The sequence below is a fragment of the Thamnophis elegans genome, chromosome 10, assembly GCF_009769535.1.
Source record: "Thamnophis elegans isolate rThaEle1 chromosome 10, rThaEle1.pri, whole genome shotgun sequence".
Lineage (NCBI taxonomy): Eukaryota > Metazoa > Chordata > Lepidosauria > Squamata > Colubridae > Thamnophis > Thamnophis elegans.
In genome coordinates, this window is record NC_045550.1 from 54,588,370 (window position 1) to 54,613,591 (window position 25,222).

General features: G+C 41.3%; 1 protein-coding gene across 1 annotated transcript in view; it reads right to left on the bottom strand.

Annotated features, from left to right (window-relative positions):
- Positions 1 to 6,949: 6,949 nt before the first annotated feature.
- TNIK (TRAF2 and NCK interacting kinase) overlaps positions 6,950 to 25,222 on the bottom strand; it is a 350,683-nt gene continuing 332,410 nt past the window's right edge. Inside the window, exons 23-31 of the mRNA XM_032225673.1 lie at positions 24,062 to 24,176; positions 23,023 to 23,193; positions 20,180 to 20,323; positions 19,065 to 19,199; positions 17,350 to 17,450; positions 15,593 to 15,742; positions 14,628 to 14,787; positions 13,843 to 13,982; positions 6,950 to 11,922 (exon numbers count right to left, since the gene is read on the bottom strand). Coding sequence (XP_032081564.1) covers positions 11,839 to 11,922; positions 13,843 to 13,982; positions 14,628 to 14,787; positions 15,593 to 15,742; positions 17,350 to 17,450; positions 19,065 to 19,199; positions 20,180 to 20,323; positions 23,023 to 23,193; positions 24,062 to 24,176 — 1,200 coding nt within the window. The 3' untranslated portion in view covers positions 6,950 to 11,838. The remainder of the gene's footprint in view (positions 11,923 to 13,842; positions 13,983 to 14,627; positions 14,788 to 15,592; positions 15,743 to 17,349; positions 17,451 to 19,064; positions 19,200 to 20,179; positions 20,324 to 23,022; positions 23,194 to 24,061; positions 24,177 to 25,222) is intronic.

The window sequence follows — 25,222 nt, forward strand, 5'->3', positions numbered from 1 at the left end:
CGGTCTCTCAAGTACCCAGGTCCAATACCATGAAGGGCTTTATAAGTGACGACTAGCACCTTGAAGCGTATCCGAAGACCAATAGGCAGCCAGTGCAGCTCGCGGAGGATAGGTGTTACGTGGGTGAACCGAGGTGCACCCACAATCGCTCGCGCGGCTGCATTCTGGACAAGCTGAAGTCTCCGAATGCTCTTCAAGGGCTGCCCCATTCAAGGGCTGCCCCATGTAGAGCACGTTGCAGTAGTCCAGTCTAGAGGTCAGAAGGGCAAAAATGAAACTAAGAGACCTAAGAGTCGGATGGGACAGAAATGAAGTCTTCTTACCTCATCAACCAGCTCCAGGAGTGAGTAGATGACAAAACCATACTTTAAGTCTTCTGATACATGTGCCAAAGTAGGTAGATTTTCAAGCTAACATGTACAGCTTCCATCAGGCGCTGCATGGCAAATGCCAGACTCACAACCAGCTGTGGTTAAGGTAAGTTTTCAGAGTGGAATGAATGCAAGGTTTGAAGGATCTAGTCTGCCTTTTATACCTGCTCCCCAAACTTCCTAAGCGCAGAAAAAGGATCAACTGCCTCTGTTCTCTGAGTGATATTGGAGCTAACAAAGGAAGGTAAAAGGTGCATTTGAAGCTAGCAAAATCAGCAATGCAATCCTTTCAGATTTAGGGGGGAAAGGAGGAATACCCACCCACTTGTGTGAAATGTCTTCACTACCTGAAAATGCTGCTGCTGAACAGCAGTCCCTAGCCCAGGGGTGTCAAACTCAAGGCCCGGGGACCGAATCTTGCCCATGGAATGCTTTGATCTGGCCCACAGGGCCACCCTGCAAACAGCAAAGGACCTGTTCAAGGTGCCTCTGCCAGGGAAAACGGAGCTCAGGAGGGCAGCCTGCTAGCTCTGTTTTTAGCTGCGACAGCCTCTTGCAACCCTCTGCCAGTGAAAATGGAGCTGCCTTCCTGAGCTCCATTTTCACTGGCAGAGGGTTGCAGGAGGCTGTCGTAGCCAAAAACAGAGCTCGGGAGCCCATTTTCACTGGGACAGTGCTCGGGCCGCTACAGGCACCCACGACAAGAGTGACATTGAGCTAGCCATGCCCACCCTCAGGGGTGGGTTTCTCGCCCCGTTCCAACCGGTTCGGTTGGAACGGGGCCGGCGGTGTCCTCGTGCACATGCGCGGTGAACGCATGCGTACTAGCATCTGCGCGACGCTCCAGCTGCTCCTGGACGATCGCGCAGGCGCTGTATGCATCCTGCGCATGCGTGGAAGTGCAGAACTCGTCAAAACCGGGTAAGGACTGCGGGCGGGCGCGCCCTTCGCCATTCCCGGAAGTTACTTACTTCCGGGTTTGGCGACCAACCGGTTTGCAGGGACCGCCGCGAACCGGTTGAAACCCACCCCTGCCCACCCTGGCCACACACACCCTGCCCCCCCCAGGTCAAACACAACCCTGATATAGCCCTCAATGAAATCGAGTTTGACACCCCTGCCCTAGCCCATTTTATTAGTGACTTTAGTCATCATATGCACTGTATAAGATTAGGAGAATGTGTGTCCCATTATTCCTTGCTTTTTATTCATTCAGCAAGTTTTTCAAAGAAAAGGTTCCGGGATATTAGTTATATCCCTGCCCAAGATATTTACAGAAAGTGGCATCAGCTTCAGAAAGTAAAAGACAATGATCTTTCTTTCCCAAAACTAAGATTTTCCAAATGAAGTACTTATGCAAATCATACAAAACCGATGTCCAAAGTCTCATTTGCTCCAGGGAGGTTTGTTTTTGCAATGTTTATTTGTTGATTATCTGCTCTTTATTTACAATTGCTCATGGTTTTTTTTTTTTTTTTGGCAAGGAACCTTAGAAACAGACAATACTCAGCCAAAAGTCACTTGGTCTATTGTCAGCTCAAAAAAAAGAGAGCAAATAACCACATTTATGCATCACAAGGAGGACTTGGAAAGCAATGTTGCAGAGCATTTAAATTACTGCTGTTCCAAGTGCCAACCAACCACTGTCTCCCTCAAGCTACTCCCCAAAGTTTCTGCTTTTCTTTTCCAACTAATGCTCAATACACTATGGCTACTAAACATTATTTCATTGCAGCATGTCTCTTTGTATTCAGTCGTTCTATGTATTGTACTTTTCAGAGTATAAGATGCACTCCCCCCACCATTAAAAGAGGGTAGAAATGTCAGTGCGTCTTATAAGGAGCCGAGGTGGCGCAGTGGTTAAATGCAGCACTGCAGGCTACTTCAGCTGACTGCAGTTCTGCAGTTCAGCTGTTCAAATCTCACCGGCTCAGGGTTGACTCAGCCTTCCATCTTTCCGAGGTGGGTAAAATGAGGACCCGGATTGTTGTTGGGGGCAATATGCTGACTCTGTAAACCGCTTAGAGAGGGCTGAAAGCCCTATGAAGTGGTATATAAGTCTAACTGCTATTGCTATTGCTAACTGCTATAAACTCAATATGGCCTCCTGAAACCCCGCCCTGTGCATCCCATTTCCCCCCAAAACAGACCCGTTTCCCCCCAAAATGGACTCATTTTTCACAAAAAAGGGATGTACAGAGGGTTTGGGAGGCCTGCAGCGTGCTCCTGGGGGCCAGAGAGGGAAAAAAACTGGATGAGAAGAGGCCGAAAACTATTTTTTCCCTGTTTTCTTCTTTGAAATCTTGGTGTGTCTTATACTCTGGTGCGTCTTATAGTCCGAAAAATGCTTGTGTTTGTAATTTGCTTCAGTTTCCCAATGCATTACTTTGTTTCACTCCCATTTCTACTGCAATTTCCATCTGAATTCACTGGTGAAAGTGCAATTTATTTATAATGGCAAGTAATCCAAAGATAAAAGTACAGTACTTCAATACAAGGCTTCCCTGAAGCCCCCAAAGCGCGATAAACGGTCCTACGGGCAACTCAGAAGTTTAGGAATGGACTTCCAGTTTGTTCCTAGGGCCAGTTTTTGTCCTCCGGAGCCTTCAGGGAAGCCTCCTGAAGGCCCCTGAAGGCTCCGGAGGTCGAAAATTGGCCATACGGACAAACTGGAAGTCACCATTCCTGAACTTCTGGGTTCCCTGTAAGTCCGTGTTTTGCCCTCTGGAGGCTTCAGGGAAGCTCCTGAGGCCTTCAGAGGGCGTCCTGGGGGCAGGCAGGGAGGCTGTTTTCTCCCTCCCCAGGGTCCTAGAAAGCCTCTGGAGCCTGGGGAAGGTGAAAAAACCGCGGCAAAACTGTGTGTGTGGGATCACTGATCGCACGCATAGTATAATGGGCATGGCACACCGGTGCACGACCCCTCTGTGCTCCCCCCGCTTTTGGCATGGCAGCCAAAAAAGTTTGCCATCACTGTTCCGGACAACTTAACAAAATGAAGAATTTTTTTAAAAATAAATGTTTGATCTGAAGAGGCCTAGTGCTATTGTATCTTCTTTTAAGCACATCAATTTTAACAGCATCTGTACAAGTATAGTCTGAAATGTAACACTACAAACAGTGTATATTGTCTGAGCTGTTTGCTGTTTGTTGCAAGGAGGCAAAGGCAGATCCCCCCCCTGGTTTTCCTCCCCAAAAGCTACGTTCGTCTTATACTTTGGAGTGTCTTATACCGAAAAATACGGTAGCTTACTTCAACTACTCTCCCATCCCTTAAGTAGGTCATCTTTCCATTCATGAGAACCATAAATGGAAGATCAACTTTGATTACAGACTTAAAATTTTCCCCTTCCAGCTTGCAAGATTGTTATGCAGATCAGCCAGAGATCACTCAAATAAGAACTCCTGGCCCATCTCTACTTTAGATCTCAATGCAATGTGTTCCTGGATAGCACATTATTAGGAAACACCAAAAGCTATTTGGGAGCTTTTGACTGCTTTTTTTATTTCTGTCACCCTCAACTGTCACCCTCCATTCAGCTCTCCTAATTTCCACAAAGCAAAAAATAAAATAAAATGTTGGTAAATATTGAAGTCCAATATATGTGGAGGAATAAGATTGAACATTCAATGGAATTGAAGGTGATGAGCGTTCTGGTACAGCAATCTGAAGTCTTCTACATTGCAGAAGGCTGAATCAGGAGCTGAAAACCTATTTTAGCTCCTGCTTTATCCTAACACATTCTTCCAGTGCTTTTTAATGATTGCCAATTCCAACCTTCTCATTCTCTTATTTAAAAACTGATTATGGGCAGCAGGCCAAGTGTCTGTCAGGGTTCCGATGGATGCCCTAATTAAATCATGAGCCTCAAGCCAAGCTTCAAAAGAAATCCAGTTATTTATTAGGAGCTTCATGTCGGCAGGTTCCCAAGTGAAGCTGGCTCTGACCCCACGTAATTTACGGCCCCAATCATAACCATGTTTCCCCTCTCCCCCCAGGGTGTGTCATCAATCACATTCGCCAACAGGGCAATTTCAAGGGTTGTAGAGAACACTCCCCTCCGCCAGCTATAAGTAACCCTGGGATACAGCCTTGAGAGAGATAAGTCTGGAATGTGCATCTGTCTTTGGCTGCCCTGCTGTTTCATCAGTTTCCCATCCCCTTTTCCTATGGCAACTGGAGAGCAGGCCAGGGATGCTTTGTGAGTTGACAGTGTCAGTTTTCAGCAACCAAATAAGACTTATATTCTCCAACAGCATCTGTTCACAACTTGGTTCCTCAGGCCTTCTAACAGAGCAACCCATTGCTGTTGTAACTGAATGCATCCAACTTGCTCCTGAGTTTGTCCTCTCTTTTTCCTTCCTTCCACCTTTCCCAGCATTAGCGCTTTCTCCAGAGAGCTGGATGTTTATATAATGTATCCAAAATACGACAATCCAAATGGGTCGATGAACATTAAGATGTAGGAAGACATATAAATGACCCCACAAAAAAAAAGGACCAGGCTTTGAACTATCACATCAACCATGGACAATCCTCAATAGGATTCGCATCAAGCATGGTGTCTGTCGGGACTCTTGCTATAAATGGGGCATAGTATCTTCCCTTCGGTGTGACTCCATGTCAAACTGTAAAATCACTTCATGACCGGCTGCAAGCTGAGGGCTTATAATCCAGTATCTGAGTATTATTATTTAAATAAACAGAGATGTGCTTCAAAGGTTAGATGGCCTAGACCATGATGGCGACACTGAGTGCCCAAACTGGAATGTGCACGCATGTGCTGGTGTCGGAAACCTGAAGACCAGCTAGGCGGTGCATGGATTCCAGTTTTTTGGCTGGTTTTTTGGCCATTTTCAGGCCAAAAGAATGGACTGAAAACAGCCCGGAATATGGCCTGAAAACCAGCCTGTTTCTTGGCTGTTTTGGGGGGCATTTTCAGGTGCTCCGGGACCTGCAAAGAACAGCTGGCTGGCGTGCATGTGCAACGGAAACCAGAAGAGCAGCTGGTGATGGCGTGCCTGCCCACAGAGAAGGCTCTGCATGCCACCTCTGGCATGCATGCCAAAGGTTCACCATCATGGGCCTACTCATTGATACTGGAACATAGATCTTTTTAACATTTATATTTTATTGGGTTCTACTAACTTAGTAGAAATGTTCATTTCTATTGGTAGTCCATGCATGATATGTCACACTTGTTTGAAGAAGTATCCATCTGGTTCAGTTCCAAGCTGGGGAAAAAAAACTGGAAACATGGAGGCTGGTTGGAAAGATGGTTCAATGATGGGTTCTGACGCAGCTGACCACATGGAGTTAAGAGAGTGGTGGGGTTTGTCCCTTCTCTTGGGCTTTGCACTTGAGCTTCCTGTTCCTGTGCAAGAACTTGTATTCTATTGGCTGTTATGGGGGTTATGTAGAGGTCATAGCTGACTCTATAGGCAAAGTAGAAATGTTAGGTGTTTGTCTGATCAAAGTTTGGTTGAAGTTTCTGAGGGTGATGCAGTGAAGAAGGGGTGTTGGGCAATTCCTATTGTGGCTGAGGGCTAATCCTACCTTTCTTCAAAGCCTGCTGCAGGGAATTTCAAAATATCCTGTCTTGAATGTATTTCTGCCTGCAGTATTTGTTTTTTCTATGAATAGAACTACCAAATACTTGGCTTCTTTCAATAAGCTCCGTATCTCTTAAGTGCTGACATCTGCTGAGGGTTATTAAGAAAGGTGGGTGCTGCTTTCTGTCTCCAAGACCACGTTTCGCCATTCCTCCTTTATGGAAATATAATATTCTGCCTTTTTAAATATTTCCTAAAATATTTCATTCTAACTTTCTACACACCTTAAACAAATAAATGGTATGATAATTTGGGCTGCATCTTTTGTGCTTTGATTATTTAATCACCTACCAACCTAACACTTGAAGCTTTTTTTGTTTTGTATATTACTTACGTTTGTTTTGTCAAGCATGTATAAGATAATAGATGTAAGTATATACAAGATTATGAATACAGGAAAGAAATGGGGTTGTTAGGACAGGTACGGTAGGCACGATGGTGCGATTATGCACGCCCCTTATAAACCACTTAGGAATGGGATGAGGTCAACAGTAGACAGTCTAAAGTTAAAGTTGTGGGGGTTTGGGGAAGAAACCAATGTCAGGTAACGCATTCCAGGCAATGACCACTCTGTTGCTGAAGTTGCATTTTATGCAATCGAGTTTGGTACGGTTTATCTTACGTTTGTATCTATTGTGTGTTCGTGTATTGTTGTGGTTGAAGCTGAAGTAGTCATTGACAGGTAGGACATTGTAGTAGATAATTTTATGAACTATGCTTAGATCAGACCAAAGGCAGTGTAGTTCTAAGTTGTCTAAGCCCAAAACTTCAAGCCTGGTCTATAAGGTATTCTGTTGCGAGCAGAGGAGTGGAGGACTCTTCTTGTGAAATATCTCTGGACTCATTCGATTGTATTAATGTCTGATATGCAGTGCGGGTTCCAGACAGATGAGCTGTATTCGAGAATTGGTCTAGCAAAGGTTTTGTATGCTTTCTGAATGAAAACAACAACAACAACAAACAACTCATTGATGTTTTCAACATAATTTAATAAGAAGCTTCTGGTTTAAAAGGTAACCACAGCAAAGACATAAAAGAGCTGGTGGCAGTTGTTATGAAACTTGCTCTTACTCATACCAGTCCCCAGAAGTTACACTTGTAGACTTAACTGAGTTGGAAATGTTATTGCTCAATTTGATGTATGGAATAGAGAGTTGTTTTCTTTGTGGGACCTTCTAATTTTAGCAGCAAGGAAGAAACACAAGGAGCACAAGGGGGGATGGGTGTGCGTGAATAGGGGGACTCCAATTGAGGTTCTTGTCCTTAAAAAAAAGAAAATAGATCCAGCCAAGTAATTTTGGTCTATGTTTCGTATAATTTGGAAGAGCAATGGTATAATAAATTAAGGGGGGGGGGAGAAAGAGATGGGTATGTCTTTAAGAGTACTCCGATAAGGCTATATGGATGGGTGGATAAGTGTTGCAAAAATGTACCTTAGGCCTCAAGCTGTCCAACCTGGATTGCTCAAGTTGGCTCAGATCACTTTTCTATTCTAACATACTAAGCATGACAAATGGTAAGCACGGATTAAGTCTTCCTCAATCAGGTACCCTCCAAGTGGGTTGGTCCCAGAATTCTCATACATCATTGGATTGAAACCAACAATTTTTGGAACGACAATTGGAGGAGGACACCAGGTCTTGTAAGGGGGGGGAGCGATTTGCTGTACTTGCCTAGTCAGATGCAAAATGCTGCTAAAGTTTTCAATAACTTCTTTTGCTTAAGTGATGACGTTCCTAAACGTTGGCGACTCTTTATTCGAACAATTGTTCATTATTACAGTACTGATGGCATTGCTGCTTGCCTGTTGTTTCTGCTCTCTAGTCCCATGGCGCCCCGCACCCCACAAGAGTTTTGAAGCTGACTCCTAATCATGTTCATTTCATTAACCTTAAAACACAGAGGATGGTATCCCTGCTAGGGGGCTAGGAAAGAAAGAAGGTGGGGCATGAAATTAAGCCAGAGTTATCCCCAATACTGGAACACTAAGGAAAAGAAGTTTTTGATGCAATGTGGGGATATTGCAGCTGAACCAGCAAAAATCAACTTGGTTCTTAAGATACCTGAGGTCATGAGACTGGATAAGTCCAGAGATGTTTCTGAATTATCACAAATACCTTGTGTGGAATGCCATACATTAATTGGCACGATGCTGAGCAAGCTTATGGAAACCTCTATCTTAGGTTTTCAACAGAGTTCCATTGGGTGCCAACACGAAAAGCACTGAAGTTATAAAAGTGCTGGTGGTTGGAACGTGGTGAGCCCTCCCTTTTTCAGCACCAATTTTGAGCTCTATATTAAAAAATTTGGTCAATGACAATGGAAGGTAAAGGGTGGGCAAATCTTTATATTAACAGACGTGCCTTGCTTGTATCTTCCATTGGAAGAAAATGGACCATAGATTCAGACACGCTGAATGTCCCTCAGCAGCCACCTATTTGCTTGATTGTATTTGTTTTCTATCTTTGAGACAAGTTCTTATAGGTCTCTCCAGCATCTTAATTTTATTATTTTCCGTATTCTCCTTCGAGTGGAGAACTTATTATTTTTTTAAAGTATACATAGAGAGTAGAGAGTACTTGAAGCTGGGTAGCGATACGTAGAGATAAACAATTATTGTTAAAACTACTTGCATATTTCTTTAGCTGACCTTGGCTGATTATAAAAATCAGTATGGATTTTGTATGTAGATGGAAGCCAGGAAAGACCAAGACTGTAGAAGACATGAGCAAGTAACGTCAAGAAATCTAGGTGGATGAGTCCATGAAGTAACCAGAAGTTGAGCTCAATCTGAGATGTTTTTGGATGACTCAATTTTGAGTCAGTCTCCTGGGTGACTGCCTCGGTAAGTCCCTGCAGTTTTCTTGGCAAGATTTCACAAGGGGTTTGCCATTGCTTCCTTACAAGGGCTGAGACTGTGTGACTGGCCCAAGGTGACCCAGCTGGCTCTGTACTAAGGCAGGGCTACAACTCATGGTCTCCTGGTTTCTAGCCCAAGAACCAATACATCGAACTGTCTCTCTTTTATAGATTAGGTCATGGCATTTTCTGGTCATAATAATTGACTAGAAATTAATCATTTGATCTGTAGAAGCTGGATTAATGTTAGGCTTACAAAACCCTAACTAAATAACGCAATGAAAGAATCCTAATTAGCCCCTTTGTGAGCTCAGCCAAAAATGGAGCTAGTGCAACTTTGATGCTCAGAATGCATGCAGAGTGGGTTTGAATGTCCATCTCGGAGATAATGTGTCAAATGTTGGGGTCTGATCTTATGACTCCGTATATTAGCCTCCTTTTTAAAGGGGGAAGAAGCAAGATCCTCTGATGTAGATCTCTGACATAGATGATCACCAACTCCTCCCACCGTGTTTTATTACAGAAAAGCCGCCAAACAGTATGAAGTTGAAAGGTGCCCAGCAAGACTCTCTTCAGAAAGTTTGGAAGCACCAATGACGTTGAATATGAATGACAGAGCATGCTTAACCCGAAAGGTTCATCTGGTTGTACATATAGCCAGCAATGCTATTACCGTCATCTCTCTAGGCCAGATAGTGAGATAGAGTTGAATGTGGATGACAAACATGAGCTTATTTCTGATGGAATGCATCATTAAGAAAGGTATCAGTTATTTCTCCCATCCAGCTGCACATGCCTATCCAGAAAGCCTGTTTCCGAGAAGTCAGTGACTTCTGATGACTTTGGGAACATAGCTTGTAACTCATAACTTCACGTATGCACAATGATAGCAATACGTTCTGAGCTCCTGGCTTCCAGTAATTTTGGGTAGCCTCTCTGACAGATGACTTTGCATGTTGTGTGTTTATGGCCAGCTTGTTCTCACGGACCAATGCGTTGTGACTACAGTAGCGTCGACTCGCATATACGGTCAAAAGTCTGAAGTTATGGAATGGTTGAAAGGGGTGGGGTGGAAATGGAAATGGAGAGTTTGATGTTAATTTTCCACTTCTCGAAAACCTGGCCTCTGCAGAATTATCAGCTATTCCTTGGACTGGCCAATTAAACTCTCCGGGTATCTATGGGAGCCAATAAGAAAAAGAGAACTGAAATAAAAATAAAATGAGGTAGGTTAAAAATAGCAAAACAGATCCAATTACGTCATATCCAGAAACCAGGGGGAGAATCCAGGCTTGGAGACAGTGGAAGCAACTAATTTGAAAATACAAATAATTTGAACAAAGCATATAAAGACAGAGATAAATTCAGACTAAAAACATACATCCTTCTGCACATTTGTTGGTCATTATACAGATGGGTACATGGCGGAGAAGGGCAGAAAGATGGCACCTAAATGCCAGGTTACTGATCAATGAAACCCTCTTTTAATCTGCTCTCCTTCTCCTGCACGTCTTCGTACTGGGATATTAATATTTTATTAAGATTTTCCATATTAAGAATAGGACACCATTGGATTAAAAAATACTGATCTGTATTTGGGGCTTCCGTCTTGGAAGTATCGGAATGATGTCGTCTCTTTGTAATTTTTAGTGGAAGAAATAAAACACACCAGTATCTACAAGGAATCATGCCCCTTATCCCCCGAAGTAAAGCACAACTGTACAGAATAGGTATGATTTGGATTCAAACACATCCGAGTTAAGATGCCTTATGTGTCAAGCTGCTAGGGGGGCATTCTTTAGCCAATCTTTGGAATCTTACAACATTTCAAATAGCTTCCCATTTAGAGACACCTTCGTGTTACAGCTTGGAGAAAGGCAACCAGTGGGAATGACTAACAAGAATGGCACTGCTGTTTTTTTTAAAATCAATGAGCACCATTATTCAAAGATCTATAAAGAAGAACATTGATCAACCAGAATATATTCGGCATATGACCTCGCTGGCTGAGAATCTGGGGAGGTGGCATTTCGATCCCATCTGGGGATGGCCAGGCTGGGGAAGAAGAATGAACTGAAAGACTGACAAAAAGTTAACTCTATCACGATCGTATTATATTCTCCAAAGCTACGTTGTCTAGCCATTTAGATTTCCCACAGGAATGGGACAAAAACCTCACGTATACTCTTATCTGAAATATCCTGACCTGTTTGCAAAAAATAAAATAAAATAAAACAAAAACAACCACAACAAAATAATAATCCCCACACAAATGTCCATAAAAGCAAAAAAGAGTTTACAAAACGTGGCCACTCTATGGTTAGGGCCTCTCACACAAAGATTAAAAAGGGTACATTTATTGTGCTCTCTTGCATCAGTTTTAAGTGATAACTTTATAACAGCAGTTCTCAGCCTAACCTCCACAGATGTGTTTGATTACAACTCCCATCATTCCAAACCAACATACCCATTTGGCTTGCTAGCCATGATCATGGGAGCTCTAGTCCACCACACCTAAAAGACACCAGGTCAGGGGAATCTGCCTTACATCATACTATATAATCGGTGCTAATAGGCAGACGTTATTAAAACAGATATTCTGTTTTCACTTTAAGACCTGTCTCTATTCATACAAACTCAGGATCAAGGAAAAAAATAATAATTATTATTTTTAAAAACCCTAGAGCTGATTCTATCACAGCTTAGTTTGAACACCTCAGAGAGATTTATTCGGCTAAACCTCTTCAGCGTTGGTCCTTTCCTGCTCAGTGTTGCGTTCTTGGAATCTTGAAGAAATTTGCATTCTGAAATCACTATGGGAAAAGTGTGTCATGTTCTCAGAATCTGGCTGCACGAGCAGATTGTGATCACCGAAGAAAGCTACAGGATCCCAATATCTTCTTCTTCACTTGCTTTGACAGTGTAACTCTGCAAATTCAGATGTCCTTCAAAATTTAATACATCTTGGCATCAAAATAAGCACCAAGTTGCTCCTTCATTACCAGTTCATCATGGAATTTCTGTTCAGGGTCATGAAAAATACTTGGCTACTTCCCCCTGATCTTACCGATGCAAAAAATACCTGTTTGGAAAGAAAGCATTCTGATCAAATATAAATGGGGAAAAAGCAAGATCTCTTCCTCCCTCCCACACATATACTGGACTAGCTGGATACCTGTGCTTCGCGACAAAACTATGTGATTGGACAATGCAGGAGAAATCCGGTTTTCCCCGGTTCAATCCATTGGCTCAGTGGTGGTTGGTGATTGAAACAAATAAGGGAATATCGCTCCCGCCACCTTGAGTCCAGAAGCAGTTCCATAGATGGAAGGTGTAGACATTTTGGTGAGGTACCGTCGTTTAGTACTGTAAGGAGCCCCAGACTGCTCCTGACTGAAGGAGTGAAATGCCTGCTATTTGGAACTGAGGTAACGGAATGTGAGGCAACTGGCAGTTGGAACAGAGTTCTTGTCAGATGGGGAGGGGAAGTAGAACTCCTTAGCATCAGAGCATGTTAATTACTGTATAAGAAATACTAATGATCTGATGGTCATTTCGACAAATCCTTTCTTAGTGAGCGCCTAAAAGCCAAGAGGAACATACGTGCCAAATTTCAAGTTTGTAGGCTTTACGGTTCTGGAGTTTTTGTGATGAGTGATATTTGCCTTTTATATATTTATATTTAATTAAGGGCTCGGAGACTTAATTAAACATGTTTGTTTAGTTTATCATTTGATCATTCATTTAAATGTCTGCTATTTTTATCTTTAAAAACTCAGAATAAGTTTTTAAAACCATTCTCCGTGTCTTTGGACCACATTCCCAGAATTCCCATACAATATGTGATAGAGGCTGATTATACCAGTGCGAATCATCAGATGACTGCAAAGAACCATTCAGTCAGAACTGAAGAAGCTTCTTGGATGAGAAGTGAAATGTTTCCAAGGAAAAAAACCCCAAGAAAGTCTAGTTGCCTTTTGAAAAAGCACCTTTGGGATAACCATGCTCTGGATGATTGAAAATCTATATAGATATCAGGGAAATAAGTGTAAAATCTACAGAGATATTAATTGCTTTATTGAATAGTGATGTTTTGTAAATTGGGTATGGGCTAGAAGAAGATGATTGCAAGGATTTTCGCCTTCTTTAGAAGGGCTGGGATTTGGGATGTTTATTTTTAAAAAAACAAACCTTCCCCCCTTCCTATTAATACTTTTTTGAACAGAGAATCTGATAAAATAATGGATTATTTCTTTAATACAAGCTTACTTTGGGTGTGAGAGTTATCAGTAGGATTTAAATACATTTATGCTGTGAAAATAAATTCTTGATGTTTTACTTTTCAAATTTGAAAATTATTTATGTCCACATTGCGTGAAAAATGTGACCACTTATGGAATGAAGATATGTTTTCAGAATGTTTTGCGATATATGGGAGAAATATTTCTTAGTGTGGAGTGGTACACAAATGTTTCATGTATTTCTTTATTAAAAAGGGAGGGGGGGGGAAGCTTTGCTGCTATTTTTTAAGCAAAAGAAGCTCTTCAGATGTATCTGTTTAGCAACCATGCAACGTTGAAACACAGACCACAGAATTTTAGACTCTGAATTGACTTCACACCTGGAAGCAGGGGATGCGCCTATATTTTTTAAAGCATATCTTTCAAATAACAAAGCCGATAAACCAGCCTATTTTAAAGGACCTTTAAGGGATGTAAGATCTTCAGAACATAGAATTCCCCACCAAGCAGCTTTTTGCTGAGAATTTTAAATGTGAAATCTACACATCTGGAGATTGTGAAGTTCAGAACAAACAAGTGTGCAGTTTTGGGGAGAAGGAGGTGGTCTTTCTGGCTCCTCCAGATGTTAGTTCAGAACATATGTTTCTAAACTAAAATTCAGGTAGAATTAATGAGTTAGAACGCTTGTGGGCTAGAGGCCATCCACTCTGATTCGAGAACAATCACTCCATGCAATTAAAGAGTCCTGAAAATAGACTTACCTTATCATTTCTTTCACATAGAAACTTTAACCGCTGGGCACGCTTGTGCATAAATACTCCATCCAAATGTCCTGTCTCCACAGATCGTATCTCAATAGCTTTCTCACCCCAGCCCATTATTTGATTGGAGTGAATATAGGCTTGTCATAAAACAAACAAACAGACAACTCATAAACATTCAGTAATATATATTCTGATTAGAAACAGCTGGAAAATAGCTTCCCTAGCAGGTGTTATTATTCACAATGGAAATGTCATAGGGTTGAAGTTCAAGACAGCAATCAGCATCCTGGTTCTATCATTAAAATACAGGAAAATAGGTAATTTTAGCTTTGTTGCTGTTCAATTGCTAAGGTAGGTCTGACTCTTCACTACCCCATAGATCCTAGTACCCCAGGCTCACTGTACTCCACTCCCCAAACTCAAGCCTGCTACATTGAAGACCCTATTTAACCATTTCATCCTCTGCCGTGCCTTTCTCCTTTAGCTTTCAATCTTTCCCAACATCAGGGTCTTTTCCCATGAGTCCTCTCTTCTCATTTGGTGGCCAAAGCATTTGAGTTTCAGCTTCAGTATCTGTCCTTCCAAAGGACAGTCAAGGTTGATTTCTTTTAAGATTGACTGATTTGATCTCCTTACAGTCCAAGGAACTCTTAAGAGTCTTCTCCAACACCACAATTTGACAGCAAAATTCTTGCTTACCTTATCTCTCTAAATATATAAATCTATGTCATCACTATCTTTATCTTTAAGGAGGAGGAGGAGGAGAAGTAGTAGTGACATACCCACTGAAGTGGGCATTTCTCCCCACTGGAGCACCACGTCTTTTGTTATGCGTCCATAGGTATTAACGTATACCCCTTCATCCTCATAGCACACAAGCATTTCCATTCCATCCGTCTTGGGTAAGATGACGATGGCATGAGGTGTAATATTGCCCTGAATCTGTGCATAGAACAGAACATTCCCCCAAACCAGCATTAAGTCACTTTTTCAAGGTAAGAAGATCCAACTTGCTTTGGTACAGGTCACTTTCCTTTGGAAAACAAGCAGAGCCAACATCAGCCCAGTGATATGATATATGTGCTTCCGGGATTACTGTCTGCTAGATTGGCCATGTCTTCAGACAAGCTTGCCAGAGTTATGCTATAGTTTACCCATAAGACAGAAGGTTTATCAAAACTTGGCTGATGAAGTATAAGAGCTCTGGGAATAACAGGAAGCTTCTTACAGCTCAGGCTCAAATTAAGCTCTGTTTAATATCTGAGACACATACTTGGAGATATTCATGTTTAAATCCATTAATATGAGTAGGGATATTCTGGCTTAAGTGGTTCCGCTTAATTGCATTTTATATTTGAATATGCTATTCTTCTAGTTTGCAAAGAAATGTTCATAGCCATTTGTGAGCAAAAAAAGATCCTTTAACTAATAAAACAAATTAAATACTCAGTTCAGTTAAAAATGGAAGCAGCACTGAACAGCAGCATTCAACGTTAGAAATTACATAGCTATAATTTCACAAATAGCACAAAGACTCTTCTAAAGCAGGGCATTCCCAAACTATAGCTATCCTGAAGACTCCCCAGAGGTTTCTACAGCTGAATGATTTCTTTTGATGACAGAATCCGACACAAAGACTTTCCAGAGGATACAGATCCAATCGTTAATAATTATAGCTAAACGGCATCCGACTATTATGGTTTCCTGCCCATCCCATTCACAAAAGTAACGTCAGCCTCAGACTTACATGAGATGGTATGTAGATGTCGTACGAATTGCCTGAATCTACATCAATAACATGGAAGCCAGTATGGGATCCAAAGATGACTTTCAACCTTTGTCCTTCTTCTACTGTGAGGTCAACAAGCAACGGTTTGTGCTGAAGATCTGCAAAAGACTTTTAAAATCCTCTCAATGAATTTTTTGGGGTGGGAAGCAAAATTAAGTAAATAAATATCCTAATAATTAGGATTCAGTGGAAACTAATAATAGTCTGACATTCTCCTTTTAAAAATGTGCTCCTCTATGTCTACTAATTTACAGTCTCTGCAGATTTAGACCAAGTTAAGCTTTTTAAAATAGATTGATTTTTTTTTGGTGAGAAGCAAAATGAGTAAATAAATATCCTAATAATTAGGATTCAGAAGCAACAAAGTTAACAGCCTGATATTCTTCTTTAAAAATGTGCTCCTCTATGTCTACTAGTTTACAGTCTCTGCAGATTTAGACAGATTTTTTAAATACCAGTATATCGATCTATTGCAAGAAGGTCTAAAGTTCCATAGGAAAGTTCCACGGGAATTTTGCCTCTTTGTTTTTAAGGATTTTTTTAAAGAGTGAGTCCATTCCACACACTGCATGAACAAGAATTTCTTAAACCCATTAAGAAAACTGTATTTTTCAAGGTCCACCATGGTGATTTTTTTTATTATGGTCTGGTACATAGGCTGGAGAAGAAACTCGCATTCTTCCCCCATCCCTGCTACAACAATTCTATAGCTTTTGTTATACTTAAAAACTGAACAGAAAGAGGATGTTAAAGGGATACCTAGAGCTAAATAGGAATCCCTTTTGGGTTTTGATTTAATCCAAGGTGCAGAAGATCTTGAGAGTTGCATTGTTATTTCTTCTTTGAAACAAGCATTTCAAACCCCACACTTTCAGATCTTGGACTACTAGTTAGTAGGCCCATGATGGCGAATCTATGGCATGCTTGCCACAGGTATCATGCAGAGCCCTCTCTGCGGGCATGCCGTTGCCCCAGCCCAGCTCCACCGCACGCCTCCCGCCGGCCGGCTAGTCTTCAGGTCTCTGCTGCGCATGTGTGGGGCGCAAACACAGGGAGGTGCTTGCATTGCATTTTGGGGCCTTGGTCTCCCCTGTGCCCAGTTTTGGCTTCCAGGTTGGTTTAGGAGGCCTTCCAGCCCCCCCCCCCAATGCCCCGTTTTGGGCCTGGAAGGCCTCCTGCACCAACCTGGAAGGCATAAATGGGCGAGGTGCATGCCCGGGGGTGGGTGGGGTGGAGGGGCGCAGGGGAGCACAGGGGGTCGGCATGCAACGGTAAAAAGGTTATCCATCACTGAACTAGACTGTCACTGTCCTACCTCTTGTCCAAGATGGAAGAAGCTACCACTTAAATGTTAAATCCATTGGCTAACTACGTTGACTGCAATCTTTGCAAAATCCAGGACATTACTGCAGTGCTTAATCTTACAGGCATTCAGATATATATGCAGCCCTATCAAACATGGCATCCAGGCAGAGCACGGCTAGCAATTTAATAGTGGCATAGTCAGATTTGGTTGCTATGAACTTCAGTAAGAAAAGCAGCTCTAATGATGTTGTATTATTATTATTATTTTTGCCAAGGGCATGACTTGAAGTCCTTATTTGCTACAGGTAACTAAATACCAGTAATGAATGAAAAGTATTTTTATACGGAAAAAACATTAATAAATGTTTCAGTAGTGGTATTTTTTTGGTAACACAAAACAGAAAACATACCTTAAATGCCATAAACTTGTGATAAGGTTTAGGAGCCCAAGCATAGATCTCTACAGCATTCTTTAAGGCAATCACCAAGAACTTGATTCTCTCATATTTCACTAAAATGGAAATAAAACTAACATTTTAAAACATCCTACCGGTATTTAAATAAACTGAAATACAAACTGAATTTTCTTATCTAATTGTCACCCATATGGTTGCCATATCTTAAGCAAATTAAAGGTGGCAACAATTAATACAAATGCAGGTGTTTGAAGAAAGGCATGTGGTATCCAGAAGAAAACTGGATTTATGTTGAGAAAATTAATTTCACATGTGACGCTTGCTTTTATACAGTCCTCTTCTTATAAACTTTTGAGTTACTTTCACCAATACGAACAAACCTGTTGAAACCCCAATCTAGAATGTCCCGAAAAGTGGGAAAATATAGGAAAGGGTTAATTTATGGTGTGTCGCAAACATATCTCATAGACTGGGAGGCTGAACGTTCACCATTTTGAATGTTACCCCCTTCGTTCATTCATTGCCATTAAGTATTAAGGCATACATGGCAATTATCTAAGGTATGAACTGTACTGTGCATGCTTTTATATTTAGTTGGACTTACAAACAAAATGGATTTACAATCAACTTCATGGAATATAACTTGTTCATAAATAGAGGACTGTCTACATTCCTTCAGTAAGTAATATATGATTTAAGGCAGTGGTGGGTTTCAAAAATTTTTAGAACCTCTTCTATAGGTGTGGCCTGCTTTGTGGGAGTGGCTTGCTGGCCATGTGACTGTGTGGGCGTGGCCAACTTGTAAAATGTGGAGAAACTCACTTAACAACGTTCTTGCTTAGCAACCAAAATGTTGGCTCAGAAACTCTGGCATTTGAAGCACGCAAGTCTTAAAGCTGTCAAGTTACAAGACCTTGACAGCTTTAAGACTTGTGAACTTCAACTCCCAGAATTCCTCCTCTCGCTCTTCATCTTGATGATGTGCGGACGGGTAGGGGGAGGGAGCTGGAACCGGTTCTAAATGTAGATTTGTGGAACCTCTTTTATAGAAGAGGTTAGAACTGGCAGGAACCCACCCCTAATTTAAGGTTAGAACATGGTGAGCAGAAAATGCTGTTTACCATAATGAAAGTAATTGATTTAAAATAATAACTTCAGTAGATTTAACCAAAGCAAAGTACCATAAGTCTACTGAAATCAACCAGTTCCCTCCCCCCTCCCAAATGTGGATCTAGTGCAATGTTTTCAATTACTTGACAAGAACAAAGAGATCCATTTGTTGGTTAATGTTTAAGGTAAATTGGGGAATTAAGACTATGCCTGTCTATTCCACTCATGATCCAATTTTACATATGGATTGAAAACGACACTGGAACACAAACCAATCCATAAAAAGTCCAATGTGTGCATGTTCAACCCCTGTAATACTAGGTCCTGTGAATCAGGTGGAGGATAATTTATGATATATAATACATCACCATCCATCTTGTTCCAGAAAACTATTTCTGCAATTGCTGGATTAGCCACATCAAGGCTTCTATGGAAGATTTAGGGATTGTTATCAATGCCCCAAGAACATAATTTGCTACATAGTTTGTTACATGTTACTTGCATGGGTCTTATGTGGTAGGAATACTGATTTTATGAGGTTACTTGCTCCCCATGCAATAGAGCTTCCACCAGTACTTGTTTAATTGGTTTATACTTACCAACTTTATAATGGATGCAGCCTTCCAAATCACCTACAGTGATCCAGCCCTGTTTCTTTTCTACCTCTGGATCATTGTGCAATATTCTGTTTCTTAACCATGAAAGGTAGTAAACCCGAAGCTTATTCTTCTTTCCTGTTGAGACATGTAGCTCATTTTTTCTACCATAGATAGATAGATAGATAGATAGATAGATAGATAGATAGATAGATAGATCCCACCTACTTAGACAATATGTTTACCGTATTTTTCGGAGTATAGGATGCACCGGAGTATAAGACGCATAAAAATTTTGAAGAGGCAAATTAAAAAAAAGTTTTTGCACTCTGCAGACCTTCCCAAAACGGTCGTTTGTGAAAATGGGCCCGTTTTGTGTCAAAAAAAAGGGACATACATAGCCTTTAGGAAGCTTATAGAGTGCTCCTGGGGGCCGGGGGGGGGGGGCAAAAACAAGCAAAAAACAGCCCTTTTTTCGCTCATTTCTGTCCTCCCCAGCCCCCAAGAGCACTCTGGAAGCCTCCTAAAGCTATGCACGACCATTTTTGCAAAGGTGACGGGGTTTCGGGAGGCCAAAAATGCTGTATTCAGTGTATAAGACGCACCCAGATTTTCACCCTTTTTTTTGAGGGAAAAAGGTGTGTCTTATACTCTGAAAAATATGGTAATTTGTTTGCTTTTTCCTGTTTCATTATTCCGTTCATGCAAGTTAATTTGGGGGATATTAACTATATTTGTTTTAACATATGGAACATGAGGGGTGCTTCTTATTTCATTCTGTATTTATTTTCTACTCTCTATCTATCTCACCCAAGAGGGCAAATCTTTTTGGAACATTATGCTTGTGCTAGTCTTCCTGAATTCTAAAATATTTTATCACCATTTATTAAAAATTGTCACTGCTGGTTTTTCTACTATAGACACAGCCGGACTGATGCTCTTCAGTTATTAAATACATCAACATGCTTCGGATCCAGGGATTTCTGGGGAAGGTATGGTGAGGCCCTCCAACTGAAGATGACCTACAAAATATACCTTGGGTTTCACTACAGATGGAATTACAAGCATGGGAGACACCAGGAGCATAATGGAAGCATGATGTGGTCTTGTGATTATACCTGAGATAGTTACTAGGACATTGAGGCCTTCTAACACATCCATTTGTTGGAACCGTCTTCTATTGATCAGATTATACACTTTTCCTTGTCCGCTCCGATCCAACAGCATAAGCCCATTCTCGGTTCCCACAAGCAAGTTTACACCTATGTAAGGGAAAGAAGGAGATGAAACAAAAATTGGGGTCAAGAATGACAAAATAAGGGGATCAAAGCACAGCTGCAACACTGCAGTTCACTAGCGAATCAATTTGTTTTAATAAGGATGAAAGTAATATTTAGGAAATATTTTTATTTTTTATAAAACGCATGACCTTATATGGAACAGCTCATTGTCCCATGAGAAAAAAATGGGGAAAGAGTGTCTCTTTAAGACTGTGTTTGCAATCCTGAGTTTTATATGAATGGTATTAAAAAATAGTATAATCAGAAATATCTGTTTCCATTTTAAGCAGGGGCAACTTATCCATTTGAACCAAGAGTATCACTATTGGCTATATACTTGCTTAGGGAGAGAATTTAGGAAAGCTTTGGTCCTCCAGTCCTCCTTGATTTCAGTCAATTTAGTCTATGATCAAGAATGAAAGAAAGTCATATAAGAATATCTGAAGGACAAGACATGTAGCTTCTCTTCCTTGAGTTATGAATCCTTTCTAAGTGATTCATTGATTGTATAAAGGTAAAGGTCCCCCTTGCACATACGTGCTAGTCATTCCTGACTCTAGGGGGCAGTGCTCATCTCTGTTTCAAAGCCAAAGAGCCAGTGTTGTCTAAAGACGTCTCCATGGTCATGTGGCCGGCATGAGTAAACGCCAAAGGTGCACGGAACGCTGATACCTTCCCACCAAAGGTGGTTCCTATTTTTCTACTTGCATTTTTACCCGCTTTCAAACTGCTAGGTTGACAGAAGCTGGGACAAGTAATGGGAGCTCTCTCCGTTACCTGGCACTAGGGATTCGAACTGCTGAACTTTCTGATCGACACGCTCAGCGTCTTAGCCACTGAGCCACCGCATCCCTTGAATTGATTCTATTTGTGCCTTTAACTCAGTTTTGATGCCCCTGACATCATCATTCAATGGCTAAAACAGTCAAGATGTATGGCCACAGGCTTAGCCACTCTAGTAATTACTTTAATTTTATTCATAATTTTATTCATCATTGGTGGATTTTTCTAGGCTTGAAATCTAACATTTTCACCTGCCAGATGCACTTCCTGAATGGACCTGGGATTTATTTGAAAAGCACAGAAGGATTTGAGTTTTAATGATGTTGTTGAAAGAAGTGATTCCTGATTTTCCCATAAAAATCGTGGAGGATGAAACGTATGAGATGCTACCCATTATGTAGTTGAGAAGGAAGCAAAATTATAAACAAAAGAAGTCAATCAAAAGCACTGTCATGTGAACTGTGTGGTAAAGGTATATATGTGTGGCAGGGCATGTGTAGGATGGAGGTTCTTAGGTTCTCCTGTTATATACAAACTATGTCAGAAAAAAAAATGCAGACATCCTTTTGAGGATACGAAGAGCTGACTGAACTAAGTTGCTACAGCATGTATGTCAGGCCTGCAGTTATATCCCTTTTAGGATCTTTGCCCTGCCACACTCTCTCTTATTTCATTATGCTGTTTCATTAGTGTAGTAGTTGGGAGGAGGGAATAGAAAGGAGTAGAATTGTGGAATGTGTTGTTGTCATTCTTTTCTAGAAGCCCAAGGTCACCTTTTGTCTCTGCACCTCTGCACCTGACCGGAAGCAGCTGGGTGGAGATGCCAGCGTGGAAGAAGAAGATTGGACCATGTGCTGGATTTGTGGGTGTGGGGACAAGATCATGAACTTTCAACTGGGTGGGAATCCTATGTAACTTCCAGAATTGGGATTCCACAGTACGATGCCAACATGTCTGACTTATTAAATTGAAACTTTAAGGATCGTTTTGCCTTGGACTCTGATTTAATTCTGCATGATATTTGGAATGCTGACATTGTGTACATGTCTTACCCTAGATGGGGATCTTCAGTGACTGGGAGCCAGACTAATTTGTTAGCAGGCTAAGCAAGAGGCTGGTTTAGAAACCATATTCATGAAACCTGGGTAACCAAAGAAACTCAGCTGCTTCAGGAAGGGAATGTCTGAATTCCTCTTACATCTAACTGCATACTCTCATACTTAATTGACTACTTCAAGGTGCCATCCTCTCTTCTGATAGAGATAATTTATAGCTCAGGGTTGAAATGAGGGGTCCATGGTGCTGTCTGAGCTGGGTTTTTTTTTTCTTGCAGACATTTCATTACCCAAACTAGATAACATTCTCAGTGCAGTGTGAGTAACGAAACGTCTGCAAGAAAACAACCAAGCTCAGAGAGCACCAACGTTCCCTCATCCTCTTTTCTTTCTAACATTTTCTTCTAAACCTGATGGCTATTATTTCCACATTAAAATCTCTATGGGAGCATATATTTATACAATCATTGCCGTAGAAAGAGGCTAGGATTTTGAACAGACCTCTGTACTGATCTACTTTCTACTCAAAGCCAAGGCATTATAATTATTGCCAATTTTAGGAAATTCTACTTTAATGTAAATTATATTAAATATGTGGTCTGCAAATATTCCAACTGCAATACCAGTAAAACCATAACAACAGCCTTGATGGACACAGACGGTCATGGCCTACTTAACGGATTAACATTTGCATGTTCATTTCCACATATCCAGTCAGAACTGCAATAAAAACACTGGACTAAATTCTATTATCTTCTGAACAGAAGTATTTTTTCCTTCTCCCCTCTCTTTTAATCACACAGACTTCATTTCTACTATTTACATGAAGAATGAAATGTATACCCCATAAAGCAGCACACAGGATTTCTGAATTGAAGCGTTTCTTGTACTTTCGGATCTCTGGGGTATCACTATGAGGACGAATGTTGGTGGGATTCACATTTACTACAGAAATTTTTCTTGCTTCATTAAGTTTGGCCTGTTCTTGCCTCAGCAGCTCACTGGTAAATAATGCTGAAAAGGGGGAAAAAAACACAGTAGCAGCGTTGTTAAATATGCAACTGAGAGATTTCATCAGATTTTAATTGCATGATTCTGTAATGGAACGAGTCTAGGGTTGCATAGCCTTCAATATGGCACCTGGATGACTTATTGTCCTAATTATCTACATTTTAATAAATTCTCTTTAACCAAAAAATTGGAAAGCTGGTATGCTACAAACCAAAGACCAACACTAACCCAAATGCGCCCCCAGAGGTGACATTATACCAGTCTTCCAATATCTGAAGGTCTACCACTAGGCCCAATTTATTTATCAAAGGACCAGAGGGGGGGGGGGGCAAGAAACAATGGGTGGAAAGTAACCAAGGAGAGATGCAATCTAGAACTAAGGAGAAAATTCCTAACAGTGAGAATAGCTAACCAGTGGAACAAATTGCATTTGGAAGCTGTAGCTGTCTCATTACTAAAGGCCTTTAAGAAGGAATTGAATAGCCATTTATCAGCAATCATGTGAGACTAGATGATCTCCAAGGACCCGTCTGACTCTGTTACTCTATGTGTTCCTTCCTTATATCCTTCCTTCTGCTATCCCTATATTTCATACCATCATTGTTTTTTTTTTTAATGACTCCTTAATCCCCTGAAGGGTAGAGTCTGGGCAATTGAATGGAGCTGAGTGTTTACTGGCCGGATGCCTTTCGTGTTGCCAATGCGGAGTTACATTCAGCAGATATAACCTCACCGTGCCCAGAGACAAGAGAAATATTTGCCCCTACCTAGGATCGAACTCAAAGTCTTCTGATTGTGAGGCGAGCGCTCTACCTCTAGGCTACCGCATCACTCCTCCATGTATTTCATGCCATATGCTGAATAAATTTACCTGTAGCAGAGGATTCTTCATCATCATCTTCGTCTTCATCAGTCGGAGAGGTCTGATATACCCTGGTGTCCACAAATGGGGCGAAAGAAGCTTTTGTACTGCTCCCCATGCCGTACTATAAAGGGAAGAACACAGAAATGATTCATAAGGTTGTTATCATCGCCCTAATCTCACCCATGGCACCCTTGTGTTACAATGACTTCTATGCCCAGCTGTGCAGATCCAGATTTGCTTGTTGGTATTTTCATTTAAGGACTACTTTAATGGTATAGATAATTCACTTCTGCAGCATCTAGTGGTGCTTACATGCCTAAATGACCCTTTGTGGCTCATATAAGCAGAGACAGCTATCATTCCCCCCCCCCCCCCCCCCCCACACACACCAATGCTTCATTATCAAATAAGCATGACTGTGACTGTCTCTTTGGAGAGGCAAAATAATTAACCCTCCTTTCCAGCAGAACCATCCGATATATTCAGTTGCATTTCATCCGATATATTCAGTTGCAATGAAAAAGTCGAGGTGGCTACACTCATGTGTGTGAACTGTTGTATGTGGAACCTGGAAGAGCTTCATTCAAAACCCAAGGCAGGTACAATTTTGCAAAACCAGATGAGGAGCTGGTCAAGCATTGTGAGTTTCTGTGTGTCTGTGTATCTTTGAGTTGGTGTTGATGCCTGGCAACCGCCTGGGCAAGACCTTGAAGTTTTGTTGTCAAGGTTTTAGCAGAAGTGGCTGGCCATCGCCTTCTTCGTAGGACTGAGAAAGGGGGACTGGTCAAAGGTCAAACCCCGTTGGCTTCATGTCTATGGCAGGGCTGGAACTCACAGTCGTCTGGTTTCTAGCCTAGTGCCTTAATTACTACACCAAGCTGGCATTATGTTAAGCTAGCATAGTTTATATAACCCATATACCTCCAGCTAGCATTGACGATTCAGTTGATCCCTACTTTTTTATGGAAAAGCAGTAATCAACACCAGAGAGTTTGAAAGTTATGAAACATACCTTCAAATTGCACCTACAGGTGACATGGTGATAAAAGTGCAATGTTTAGAGTAATTACCATATTTTTCAGAGTATAAGACGCTCCAAAGTATAAGACGCACCTAGCTTTTGGGGAGGAAAACAAGAAAAAAAATCTGCCTCTGCCTCCCAGCAAT